Source organism: Pyrgilauda ruficollis, unplaced genomic scaffold (genome assembly GCF_017590135.1).
Source record: "Pyrgilauda ruficollis isolate IOZ18807 unplaced genomic scaffold, ASM1759013v1 scaffold10, whole genome shotgun sequence".
NCBI lineage: Eukaryota > Metazoa > Chordata > Aves > Passeriformes > Passeridae > Pyrgilauda > Pyrgilauda ruficollis.
Window position 1 is genome coordinate 14,950,347 of NW_024508101.1, and position 13,976 is coordinate 14,964,322.

Sequence of the window (13,976 nt, forward strand, 5' to 3'; positions counted from 1 at the left end):
CCTTGCCTTCCCTCATACCTGGCTGTGTGCTGTGTAGTTGGTTAGTCTTGGTTTGGAAATCAGCGTAGGGACAGAAGAGGTTCTGTCCCTACAATGTAGAAATCCTGGTGTCATTCTTTTGACTTGTGACACTGCCAATACAGTGATTAGACAGTGATCAGAATAACTTCTCTAAAAGAACTCTTAGTGGAATTCCACCTAGTGTGAAAATTGAGAGTCTTAGAGGAGGTGACCACCCCCACCACTCCCCACCAAAAAAAAAAAAAAAAAAAAGAGAGAGGAAAACAAAAAAGCTGGCACTAACTTTCCTTTTACTGAAATTGAGAAAGCTTGTGTGGACTTATTTTAGTTCAGGATCTCATGTGTCCTGTTTATTTAGTTTTTTTTCTTTAATTGCTGCGTACTTTCTTTATTAGATCAGTGAGGACTCCAGGCTCACTGCTGCCAGCTCCAAATCAAACTGTTCTTCTCTTACTGTTCGTCCTTCCTCTCCCTCTCTGCCTCGTCCTGTCAGCTCCAGCCAAGGTAATCATGTATGTATCGTGCTGCTGGGCTGAGCCTCTTGGTTCTGCTTTTCTAAGCTGCATTGATATACATGAATATTATGTGCATGGATTTAGGGCTTTCAAGACAAGCACAAAGACATGGTAGAATTGGCTTTGAAAGTGAAAGTTGTACGGAATGTGATTCAGCAAAACTGGCCTGTAGTTTCCAGTAGTGGTTAAATACCTGGAGTCAGAGTTTGGGTACAGGACTTTTTACTGCATCATCCTGCAGAGGACTAGATATTATTTCCAGGTTTAGAGTCATGCCTTAATGGAAAACTGTGGCATAGAGAGAAATATTTTAAAATTGCTTCATTACCCATTCTTGGTCTGCAAAATGTGAGCTCAAACAGCATATGTTCCATTAGAGCTTTTTGCAAGAGCTGCACTTCTGTCACACCAGGGGGAAGATAGAGAAAGGAGATGAGTAAAAGACACCTGTGGGATTAGTGTTCTGGCTGAGCTGGTGATTTCAGCACATCTGTTGTGCTCTATAGTACCTGCTGATCTCACCTTAAGTCTTTTTACTCTATGTTTCAAATGAATGTGCCTGCTGCATTAGGAACTTAGAAGAATGACTTGACTTTCCTCTTTAGCCCACAGGGCTGACTTATGTGAATATTCAATTGTGACTGAGAAAAAGAGATAAAAATACTTCTGGTTTTGGCTTTTGTCTGATTGAAAAGTGCAGTAGAATGTGCACAGTGAGAGAATACTTGATACACAGCTAAAAGAGCAGGGTTTGTCTTCTCAGTTTCTTGGGGTGGCACAGCTTCCTCTTACCATTAATCAGTGGATTGGTGGATGGGGGAGAGAAGTATCCCTGAGGAGCTTGATCTTTGGAAAAAGTCCATTGCTGTGACTTCTGCAGAATCAGCAGAGGTTTCTTAGTTCACTCTAGAAAAATGAAACTGTTTTGACAGCATTTGATTAAGGGACAGACACCTTGATACAGATTCAGTTGCTATTTATGTACTTTGCCTTTGTAGCCCTTCTAGATAATTTTTCATCTGCAGAAAAAAATGCCAGTTTTTCCAAAATTAAGTAAATGCTTGCTTTAAAATATTAAGCACTTGACAAACTGTCTCAGTCCTGTAACTATGTAACAACCTGCAGTTTTATACAGGGCTTGCTGTAAAAATGTATGTCAGCAACCCCTGGGACTGTTTAAATTATTTATCAATCAATTTTTTATACTACAATAAATGTTTGGGAGGAGCCAAATCTTGGGAGAAGAGAAAATGTAGATCTTTCTAAAGGATTTAGGAGTTCTATAGAGTGGTATAAGAGTCAAGGTTTATTTCCTGTAGTCCTTTTCCATAAGATTCCTTCAGTAGAATTTTGGGGAAGGCTTTTATAAATAATGGGAAAATGAGGACTGTCCAGGCTGTTTCTCAGCTTCAACAATAAAAATTTATTATTTGCTACATATGTAACTATGAAAGGTTGTTTTCAAAATACCAGTTTTGAGAAATCTCTTTTAAAGAAAATGGAAATATGCTAAGCAATTTGTTTGACTGTTAGACCTGAAGTCATAAATAATGGAATTAATTTCCTGATACGCTGTTTCTATGAATTGTTTTCTCTGCATTTTCTAGACACCATCTGTTTCCGTAACATATTATTCATACTTAATGTCATTGGGAAATGGCTTATGGAAAAAGATTAAATATTTATGTAGGAAACAGAAAATCAAAAATAATGCTGTCATGTTCTGGTTTTCCTGTCAATTTGAGTTTCCTTCTTGCTAACACAGTATTTTGTTCAAGTAATAAATACCTTTTGTGTTTCCTCTGACCATGAGATGTCTTGGTGTAATCTGCTGAACTTTACCATCAATCCAGAAAGATACATACAGGCTTTTTATGCTCGAGCCAGAAACATGTTCACACTGTAATTTTGTTGATTATTTTCATATTTAAATACTTGAGCTTGCTGGCTCAGTGGTAATACTAAAAATCTGTTTGATCTGTTGTGTCAGTTCGATGCTGTGAATATCAAAAAGTGTCCCTGAGAATGTTGCCTTGTATTCACTCATGATTAAGTTTTTACTGATGATTCAGCTTTGAACCCTTGAAAAAGGTTCCAAATAAGGTGAGATAATATCTTAAGAGGCGTTTGAGAGATCAGAGCTTCTAAGTCTGGTTGAAGGTTGTAAACAGATATTACAGATACTGTTCAATTGAAGCTTGCAGAAATTTGGGAGTGTGCTGCAAAGTTAATGAGGAGTGCTCTGCCAGCCTAGCAGCTGACTAGTTCTGTTAAAACTGAGCTGTGTCAAGATTTCTTACACCAGAATTTGAGATTCAAATTGATTGTTAGTTTGAGAAAGTAGCTGTAGCAGTCTTTTTTCATTAAACTAATATTCTGCTTTTTGTCCTGGCTATTGTGTGAAGATCCTCTAGCTTTAATGATTTACGATTAGATCTTGTTGATACAGTTTTAATTCCACTCGATTGGCAGATACTATTAGACATTTATTTTTGCTTTACTTCAGTGATTTAAAGAGCTGTTTATATTTGTTCTAGAAATAATTTGTGAAGAAACAGTCCTAGCCAGCAGTTTTTTGCAATCCAGTGGTTCGACTCCTACAGACCATACAGTTCCCCAGAGATGCTTTGAAATACCAGACTCCAGATGTAAAATTCAGGTAATTGCCACACTTCTGTTTATATTATAGTATTTTAAAAAGCTTTTGCAAACTTACTTCTGATGTTAAACTTAGGTTATCATAGTAATCCATAGCAAGGGTTTTTTTGGTTCTCAGAGCAATTTTACTGGAAAAGGAGGGAGCCCCAAATTTGATTCAAGGGTGTTTGGTCCAGCTTACAAATTAAATGCAAAATCCAAATTTACCAGAGAACTGTTGCCACTGTGGCTTAGAGATGTTTACCCAGTACTAGTATAACATAATTTAGTAGCCATTTAAATGCTGAGTGTAAGAATTGTGTCTTATCACATTACAGTATCAGTTTTTGAAAGGTGATTCTCTTGCTGGTAGAGTGGAAGAGTCTTCTCCCTGTCAATAGGGAATGGCCTTAATTTGTCTTCTTCACTCTTCTCCTGTCTGATAACTTCTGGTTTGTGATTTCATTTGTGGTATTGGAAGCACTCTTCATATGCATGGCTTCAAGGAATATGACAGGAAGACTTGATGTCTCTTCCTTTGCTACCAGTGTGGTTGGTCTTTGTCAGGTTCCCTTAGTGTTTGGCTTCATGTTACACTAATTCAGTAAAAGTTTGTAGAGTGCTGAAATGCCAGTGTCACAGGTTGGGTCTGTTCTCAGGTCAGCAGCAGAGTTCATTCTTCTTCTGCCTTAATTGAATGCCCAACCTAAAGCAAACAATACTTTCAGGTCCTCAGAGGATGGCTGTTAAGCTCCCTGTGAAAACAGCAGGACTTGGCCAGCTTTAAAAAGCATGAGCCAGCATTAATTTTGCTTCTCATGTGTGCTGAGCTCTTAAGTAGTTTACAGCTTCCTGATGTTACTTTCCTCTCCTTAGGCACCTGCCTCTTTATTGGCTTCATGCAAAGAGTATGGTGGTGATCATCATGTGTGGTAAGCTACATAAATAAATTCTGGTTTAAATCCTTGTTAGCTTTTGGGTAATAGTAGTGGATACTGTTTCCTTAAACACAGCCTTTAAGGCAAAACAGTCTCTTTCATTGTATTCTGCCTCTGGTCTTTTGAACCAAAAATATGTTTTTAACCTTTGAACCCTGGAATGCAGCTGGTGGTTTCAAAACCAGCAATAGCTGTATTGTCTAGTCCTTTAGCTTGTGAGGTTGTGCTTACTGGGGATGGGAAAGGAAAGAGGAGTTAAACATTTTAATTTTTACTTACTTTTACTTACTTAATTTTTACTTACTTTTACTATAGAATTACACTACCAGCCTTTAAAATCAATGGCTGTGCAGTACAAAGATGTTCTACAAAATTACTCTGATTTAACTGTATTAGCAAGAGCAAATATCAAAGATTTGAGAAGCAGCACCATGAATTGTAGGTAGTCATAACTTTTTTTAAACTCAAGTTTGTACTTACTGTGGCTTCTTCTCTCTTTTGAAGTTTGGAGAGAGAACACTGTGCAGTGCCTGACCCCTGTAACACCATCATCTTGCCTTTTAATTGTATGTCCTACACTGCCACCAACCAAGACTTTGTCCAGCACCTTTCTGCCTCGATAGTGCAGGCTGTGCAGAAATCTTCCCCCTCCCTCCCAGAGAATAAAGGAAGCCCTGGGGGTAATTCCACAACCACAGACAAAGCAGATGGATATTTTGAAATGGGACTTCATGAAGGAGATCAGACTTTTGAGTTCAGCACTACTTTGGATGCTCAATCATCTGACAACATAGCAGTGGAGAGTGTTGACATAGTCAAAATTCTCTGGAGCTTTTCAATTCACATTCATAAAGAACTCAGACAGTTTGCTTCCTGTTTGGTTTTGACTGATGAGATGCTAGCTGTGTTTGAGATTCCTCATCAGGAACTGAGAGGAAATTGCCAGCACCTCCCTTCTGCCTTGAAATTAACGCTGTGTTTTCCCTACACTGATCTTATAGAATTTGGATTTCTCCTGCCAGAAATCTGTTTAACTCTGAAGCTGAAAAACAGTGACCACTGCTTGTTTATTGTTTCAGACTCCCAGAATCTTCAAGACTTTTATTCCTGTTTACAAACGTGTTGCTCTCAACACTACACATCAGTGTTACCAAGCTCCACGTGGTACTGTAGAAAAGCAAATCTCCAAGAATTTCTCTGTCAGCTTATGGAATTGAATTGCATTTCAGCCGAAGATGTTGAAATAAAAGGTTGTTTCCCAACATATCTTGTTTATGGGAATAAAACCAATGTGCAGAAAGTCTTGCATCAACCAGAGTCAGCTGGCAATAACAAGGAATGGTCAAAGAATGTTTTGTGTTCTGCACTTTATTCTTCAGTATATAAATCTTCTGACCAGAGTTCCTGTGTGGTCCATCCATGTTGGATATTTCTAACACCCCAGCATTTGTACATAGTGAAGGTGGATTTCAGTTTGCTGCCAGGTAAATGGGTAGGCACAGAGGAGTTGGGAAGTGTATTTAAGCTGAATAGAATTCCATTGGCATCACTTGTGCTGCATCCAGCTCACAGTGCCACACAGCAGAAGGGTTCATTTTTGGATGGACACGTGCTGGAGTTGCTTGTTGGATACAGATTTGTTACAGCAGTGTTTGTTCTACCTCATGAGAAATTCCACTTTCTAAGAATCTACAGCCTTCTAAGGACACTGCTCCAGGATGTTAAGACTATTATTATTTTCAAAGCTTCAAGCAAATCGGACGCTGTAAGAAATCATGCTGTGGAGGCAAACAGACATGGTCAGGCAGCCAGGTAAGGATTCCTGTGAAAGGTCTCTCTTGATGTGGCCTGACCCTTGTTTTTGCTGCTGTCATTGTGCTTGGGTTTGGACTGTAGTATTGATTAAATACTTCTGCATTGTGCTAGTCTGGTGTAAGTGTGAATGGTTATCCTGGACTGTAGCAGTCCACCTTTTTTTTGTCTGTTTTGTTGCTTCAACGTAAATGTAATTTCTGATGGAAGGAAACTTCCTATTTCATGTGCCTGCAGGCTGAGGTCATAGCAGGTTGACAGCTATGGTCAAGATATAATAATTTAAACTGTTAAACGTGGAAGATACCTGGTTTTAATTTTTGAATAAAATACAGATATTTTTGAAGGGAAAAAGCTGTGTAGATTTTTAAATTTTGGTTATTTGTCTTCTGGATCTTTTCTAGTTTTTGCAAGCCTCATCTGACATTGTCATCCTTATACCCATCTGAGCTTCTTATGCAGAAGATAACAGAAGACAACCAGATTCCTGTTCACCTTCATGTTTCTGTGTCTCTGCAGTATGTGGCTGGGCTGAAGGGAAGAGCCCTGGTTGAATTTTTCCATAGCAACATTGCAGAGGTATCATGTCTATATCAAGTGTACAAAAACATGCTTTGTGACCTTTCTGTGTACTACACAGTATCTATAAAAACTTTCCTGATTGAATTTAGCCACAAGAACTAGGCTCTGGGAAACCTGAAAGCATTTTGATCAAGAATCTGTGTGTTATTCCATTTTGGGATCCCTACTACAGTAACTGGAATCCTGCAAGGCATATTTTACCTTCATGATCTGTGGTGCTGAACAGGAGAGTACACTAGTGTATTATTCACTAGTCTTGAAGATGTGATTGCTCCAAGAACGTTCCTCTATTTTCTTTAAACTGGGAAAAGGAAAGAAAGTAACAGGAATGAAATGATTTTGGGATGGTTCTTAGCTATATCAATAAATAAGTGTTCTGACTTGTTTTTGTAATACTGTGCATGACTCCAGAAACATGAACAGATAAGCCTGATTTCTGAAAAACATTTAAATGTGTCTGGGGAACATCAGATTGAAAAGTAAAAATATTACCCAAAATTTATGATGTGGCTTTTTGAATGATAAATTACTGTGATCTGAGTACAAATGTCAATTGAAAAACTTGAGAAATAGATGCATTTTTCTTATTCCCTTACCTCTCTTGCAAATGTTTTAAGTAAGCACAGTTACAAGCTGTGCTTCTCTTTTTATATCAGGAGAAGCTGATAAAAAAAGCAGGTGACTCATTTAAAGGTTCACAGTAAGCCCATCAAGTTAGAAGCTGGGAAGATGCTGAGTTGGAACAGCAGCTGCAGTGGCAAGCTGTGCTCCTGTCCTCTCTCCAGGGTCTTTGATTCCAAGCCTCAGAACTCCTAAAGGCTCAACAGACTTGAGGCTTGGGAGGCCACTGCTCAGCTGGTGATTAAAGTTTTGCCTGCAGTGTCTGCCCTAAAAAGTCTTCCTTATAAATGAGATGTTTTTCTGTATTTTTTTCTAATTTTGGTCAGAAAAGAAGGAATAATTTGCTTATAACAGAAAAATAATTTTCTTATATAAACACAAGATATTTTCAGTGGCTGCCATTGTGGCCTCATTTAGCAGCTTTGAGGTGAACTACCTCTCTTTGACCAGAGCATGTTCAGGTGCTTAAGGTTTTGAAGTTGTTTCTCTGGGGGTCTGAAGTTGCCTCTAAGGTGATGAAACTGTCTGAAATATCAAAGTTTCTGTGTTTATGAAATAAAATTTACATCTTAGGTGGAAAACGAGGAGCTGAGACACCTCATGTGGTCTTCAGTTCTGTTTTACAAGACTCCCAGTGTGGAAGTGATGGCTTGTGTGCTTCTCTCTACAAAAGCTATTTACTTTCTGTTGGATGATTCTTTCATTCATGCAGATGAGCACCAGTCAGGTAAAATAGTTATTTTGATCCTTTAGTCATGTTACCAGTTTAATCTCTCTCTGTGTTTGTCCTCAGTCTAAGAACCAATTTTGGTCAGTATTCTTAATTAGACCTCCTAGTTGAAGGGGTCAGTATTTGCATAAGGCTTTTATGTTCAAAAAAACCAGGGTCTTGAGTCATGTCTGCTTCTCAGACCCTTTTAGCTGCCATGGGATCCATGCTTTTCTCTGTTATTTCATAGTCCCTCTCATAGTGAAAATGGAAAATGAAAGGTAATGAACCTCATGGTGGTTATTCAGTTAGTTTGTTATTAGTCTGGTGTGTGACAAGTGTTCATAAAAATGCTCCTAATAAAAATTGCTTGTATTTTGCTCCAGAAATTTTTAGCCACTGTACCCAGTTTTTTCCTAATTTCTTTCTTCAAGTGTGAGATAAGTGTTAGATTGTAATATAAAAATTCTGCTTATGGACAGAACAATCTTTTTCTTTCTACCTTTTTATCATGTATATTTCTTTAACAGATTTTTGGAACAAAGAAAACTCAGATTGTGAAAACAGTACTTTCCACCTCTCTTGCTGCTTTGTGCTAAAACTTAATGACCTGCAGTCAGTAAATGTTGGCCTGTTTGACCAATACTTCCGAATTACTGGTGAGTACATCTTGTGCTTTAAGCTTTTCCAGTTCTACTTTGTTCTAGTCTTCTTTAGATGGATCCCTGTCTTATTAGTGAGATAGAAGAGAGGTTTTCTGCTGCTTCTTTTTCTTGAGTTCCTAAGATTTGAATCATAAGTATACATTGTATTTTAAATGAAGAGCAGTTATGCATTTTTTGAGGGATTTTTAAGGATTCCATTGTCGTTTTCAAGAATTTGAAAGATTTCTGAATAGTGATGCATATTTTCAGGAGAAATAATCCTTTAAAAAAAATCTTTTCTGATGACAGTTGCATGTTGATTCAAGAATGGTAATGCCACAGTGAGTGAATTATGTTCGGTGTTCTCCTCAGGACATTCTGCAGGTCACATTGTCACCTGCCTGACAAGAGACAGTTACAACACTCACACCTTCATACAGCAGCTTATGGCAGTCCTGTCGCTGCTTGCACGCACTCCTTCACCTGAACCAGTAGATAAGGACTTCTACTCTGAATTTGGGAGTAAAAACACAGGTGAGTGGTCTTTTCTACATGTCATGACTTATTTAGGCATCATACTTAAGGCTTCACCTAAACTGTACTGATTAAAAACTCTTCTGAGGAACATTTATGCAGCAGTCATTTCCTATTTGATACTTCAACTAAACTCCCTGACTTTAATTATCTTAGATGTGCCTTATGTGAGCAGGATTGTTAAATGTATGTAAGAGTTTTGCACAAGTGAAGTTAGTGATGGCTTCTTGCTTTCACCCTGAACTGACATGGTTAGAAATTTGCAGAGAAGTGTGTTGGTAATGCAAGAAGGGCTCCAGCAGAGACCTGCAATCCAAATAAAATTATTCCAATGTTGTTTATAAGCAAAAGCATGTATCAATAGATACAAAACTTAAATTCTTCCAGCTACAGCCAGCTGTCAAGGGTTGTTGTTTATCCTAGTACATTAAGAAAGTATTGTATAGCACTAAATAGAGATATAACAATATATGTTTCTTGCAGGAAAAATGGAGAATTATGAACTGATTCACTCTAGCAGAGTAAAATTTATTTATCCAAATGAAGAGGAAATTGGGGACCTTGCTTTTCTAGTGGCAGAGAAGATGGATGGTTTGACCAATCTTCCATCCCTCAACATCCTTCTGTATGTGTTGGCATTTCAAGTAAATCACTTCGAAGGATCTGCTCAGAACACTAGTTCACTTCAACCTAAGACACTGATACTGACCAGCTCTGATTTGTTCCTCTTTGATGAAGATTATATCAGTTACCCACTACCTGAATTTGCTAAGGAGCCACCAAAGAGAGACAAGTACCAGCTTGCAGATGGAAGACGAATCCGGGATTTAGATAGAGTGCTCATGGGCTATCAGACATATCCACAGGCCCTTACATTTGTGTTTGATGATGTTCAGAATCAGGACCTGATGCAGAATTTAACACTGGATCACTTTGGAGAAACTGATAGTGTCCCAAAAGGAAATTCCAAACAAGAGGGCAGCAGGAACAGAGAGATCCAGTGGTACATTTTTATCCCAAGTGCAGAAAGCAGGGAGAAATTAATTTCATTGCTTGCAAGACAGTGGGAGATCCTGTGTGGTAGGGAATTGCCTTTGGAACTCACTGGGTAGTTACTGCACAGCCAAGTGATTTCAGTGTGTGTTACAAGGTGAAGCACAGTGAGTAAGTAGATAGCACCTGTCAAGTTCTCTTTGTTTTCATGAGGAGCTGGCCTGGACTCCTTTGCTCCCTGGTGCAGTGAACATTTAATAGTACACAGAAATATTCTGAAGTGTTAACTGGGGACTGACCTTCTTGTACAGTCTATTTTTATGCAATAGTATATAGTGAAAAAAACCACATGAGACATCCTGGGAAACTGTATGGAAAATTTAAGGAGTCAACACTAGATATTCTGTCGTCTGGGGCTGTTAAGGTTTCCACTATTTTTCTGTATATATCAGTCTTGCTGTTCTATACAAATTCTAATGTGTAAATAAGGGTAAATGCTTGTGTATGTTCAAGTGCAATGTTCTTTGTACAAGAAGTATTTTGGGTATGCTGCTAATGCTTATTATTTAATGATCTTACAATTTTACATATGTTTTTCTTTGAGGCCAAGTGTAATTATTTGCTGCCAATCATTAACTTAACAGTAAAGTTTGAGCCACAAACAGGTAACAAATTTTCACATGAAACTATTTTCACAGGCATTCATTTTCCTTATCCAAGGATAAAAGAATTGCTTGGTAAAGATCCCCTCAGTATTGTCTTGAAAGTGGAAGTACCCAATGTGGTATATCAGCATTTTGTCAGCAAATAATGGATTTGTATCTCTGAACACAAAGTCTTTCTTTTGCCTATCTTGTCAATACAAATAAAGTGTAATTTGACAGTTTTCTTTTGGCCTTGTCTTTATTCAAGTTTATATCTTGTGTTTCCAGGATACCATATGGCAGTTCAGCAGCACACATTCTGTTCCTAGAGTGCATTGTAAAGTATGAAATGTGCAGCAAGATGAAAGAAGAAAATAGTTCATTCTACTACAAGACTGTTAGTCCAGAAGTACAGCTGAGTCATGGAAACTGAGGATCTGCAGCCTCTAAACACAATTTGAGGATTTATTTCAAGTACTTTTGTTTGTCTTTTAGATATTAGGGATTTTCTTTCTAAGCTGTTGTGTTTAACTTGATGGTTACTGTGCCAACAAGTTTTAACATCCCCCATGACAGTAAAATCCCTACTCACTATTATGAAGACAAATATTGACACTGAAAAAGAATGTTCTATATCCAGTGGGATTAAGAAGGGAAGAACAGTTTTGATACTTATGTGGCAGCTGATGCTGCTTGAAACTGGTGCCCCTTAAACACATTGAGAAATCTGGGTTGGAAGAGATCTCAGGACATCCAACAGTCAAGTTTTAAACAGGGCAGTCTTCAAACAGGTTGCTCAGGGCCTGGTCTAAACAAGTTATGGGTTTTCTCCAAGAATGGCGAGTCCACAGTGGTGTTAGGAATTTGGTGGTTTCACTGAGTGTTTTTCCATGCTGTTGCAGAGCTTGGCTGTGCTTTTTGGATTTCAGAAGCCAGGAATATTGCAGTCAGTGCAAGGATGACAAAGACAGAGGCAGCCAAAGTCAAATTGTATTGCAGAATGCAGTGGAGTTCCCTAAGCAGAGATGAGGAGCATAACTGGAGTGCAGCTGTGCTCCAGTTTGACAGAGGCAGTCTAACTCCTTAAGCTTAGACTGAACTGAACAGTTAAGGTAGGTACTGCAGGCTCTTGGAGAAACCTAAATTTTCCTGTACTTTAGAGCTCTTTTATTCTCTGAAATCTCAAGGTTGCTTATGTTCATTTAAGCTGAATTATCATTGGGTAGAAAAAGTTAATTTCTTAATTAAACATCCTAGGAATAAAGTAATTAAAAGAAATCTTAGGTCTTCACTAGTTCTTTCTGAAGTAGCTCTGTTAATCACTTACTAATAACTGTCCAAGGTAACACTTGAGGAGCCTGTGGCAACTTAAACAGTCTGATTTTCAAAAGCATTTGAGAACTTACCAGATGAATGGATAATTTACAAGGGAATTTATAAGTGAATACAAAGGGAGTCTGTAAGGAGTCCTCTGGAACTGCCTGGAATTTGAGCCAACATGGACATAGGATCTGTCTCTCCTATGAGGATTATACTTGTCATTGCTTCTGGATAAGTCAGCCCTGCTTCCATCTTATAAATAAGGGCTGTCCTGGGGGGTGCCCTGTGCTTGAGATAGACATGAGTTCTGTTTTTAGCATCTTCTGTAAACACCACTGTTTAAAGATATTTTAATTCAGTAGTGTGTATCAGAGGATCTTATGTTAGAGTAAGCAGGGATAACCCCCTGCTTGTCACATACTTTGAGCAGGTAAGGCCTCCTTTTCATATTGTATTGTAGAAAAAAACACATCTCTGGTTAAACTTGAAATTCTTTTTAGGTTCACAGCTGTTTAAAACATAGAATCTGTGCCTTTGCAACAGATTATTAGTCCAGGAAATAGCTGCAATTCCTCCTTTATATCTTAATGAGCATTGATCACATTTCAAGATTAATGAAATGTTCAGTACATACTGCAGTATGTTTTGATTCTTCCATTAACTATCTTACCTGTGATGCTATCAGAATTGTTTATTTTCAGGGCATTTTTTCAATAAATCATCTTTTATTCTCTGCTAAGTAGAGAATGGGCTATACAAAGCTTTTTCCTTGATACTTCACCTCTTTTTCCATTTTTTCCCGGAAAAAAAAAAATTAGAAACGACAGCCCAACCAAATCCCAAACAAGAAATCCCCCTCTCCTGCTACCAGATATCTGATCCCTTGCTGCTTTCATAGAATCACAGAATGGTTTGTGTTGCAATGGACTTTCAAGATCATCTCATTCCAACCCCCCTTCCATGGGCAGGGATGCCACCCACTTGATCGATTTTCCAAGGGCCTCATCCATCCTGGCCTTGGACACTTCAGGGATGGGGCATCCACAGCATCTCTGGGCCAACTGTGCCAGGGCCTCTGAGTAAAGAATTTCCTCCTTACATCTAACCTAAATCTCTTCAATTAAAAAGCATTCCCTGTGGTTGTACCATTGTCTGCTGTGGTAAAAAGTCCCTCATTAAAAAAAAAACTTTAAATACTGATATGGCTGCAGTGAGGTCTCCCTAGACCTGCTTTTTTTTCCAGCCTGAACAGCTCAAACTCTCCCAGCCAGTCTCCAGAGGAGAAATGCTCTGTGTTGGAACGTGCTGGAGTCAGTGTTTTGTGGGTGTGCATTTCTAGTCACTTAAGTGCAATATTAAGATGAAAAATTTAATAAACTGTCATTCTTCAGTGCCAACCTGCTGTCTTTGTCTAATTTTATTGTAGTCTTTTCTTCTTAAATACAGGAACTTAAGTGATATTTTCTTGAAAATGTACAATTTATCTTGAAATGAAACTTATTTCTTCAGTTCATAAAGATTTCCCAGAACTTTCCACATGTAGTTTCTACAGAAAGCTCTGCAGAATGAACTCACTGTAACAGCTGAGGTCACAAAGAATAGTCTTGATTTCTGCCTCTCTTTTTGCAAGAGCACTACAAAGCCCTGCAGGCATAGTCCTCTTTAGTAACTCTTTGTCCCCAAATTCTTTCCAGCTTCCAACCCTTGTTCAACATTAAGACAACATCTGAGTAGCTGAAGTTATGACCAGGAACACACAGAGGCAGGTGGAGGGTCCTTTGTCAGGAAAGTATCTCCTGAACTCTCAGACTTCTGTGTCCTGGCTTTGCAGCTGATGTAGATTTTTGCCACCTGAGGAAGACCCAGACAATTATTTTTGTTCAGTGTCATCTGCCAAGGATCTGCCTAAAGGTTTTAAAACTTCCCTTGTATTACAATTAAAAAATTGTAAGTGAATCTCGTTAGGAAGGAAAGTAAATGAGGTGCTGACCTGGGCTACACTGTTC

The 13,976-nt window shown here is 38.4% G+C and overlaps 1 protein-coding gene across 5 annotated transcripts in view; it reads left to right on the forward strand.

Annotated features, from left to right (window-relative positions):
• The window catches only part of NISCH (nischarin), a 29,557-nt gene extending 18,665 nt beyond the window's left edge, over positions 1 to 10,892 (forward strand). For 2 of the 5 annotated variants that reach the window (XM_041459996.1, XM_041460002.1), the window contains 9 exons: positions 417 to 525; positions 3,074 to 3,195; positions 4,050 to 4,105; positions 4,616 to 5,923; positions 6,328 to 6,502; positions 7,700 to 7,853; positions 8,366 to 8,494; positions 8,852 to 9,013; positions 9,497 to 10,892. In XM_041459996.1, the coding sequence (XP_041315930.1) occupies positions 417 to 525; positions 3,074 to 3,195; positions 4,050 to 4,105; positions 4,616 to 5,923; positions 6,328 to 6,502; positions 7,700 to 7,853; positions 8,366 to 8,494; positions 8,852 to 9,013; positions 9,497 to 10,125 (2,844 nt within the window). In that variant the 3' untranslated portion in view covers positions 10,126 to 10,892. Of the gene's footprint in view, positions 1 to 416; positions 534 to 3,073; positions 3,196 to 4,049; positions 4,106 to 4,615; positions 5,924 to 6,327; positions 6,503 to 7,699; positions 7,854 to 8,365; positions 8,495 to 8,851; positions 9,014 to 9,496 lie in introns of those variants that run through there. The other 3 variants (XM_041460011.1, XR_005954549.1, XR_005954550.1) reach the window with 3 other exon arrangements.
• The last annotated feature ends 3,084 nt before the right edge of the window (positions 10,893 to 13,976 follow it).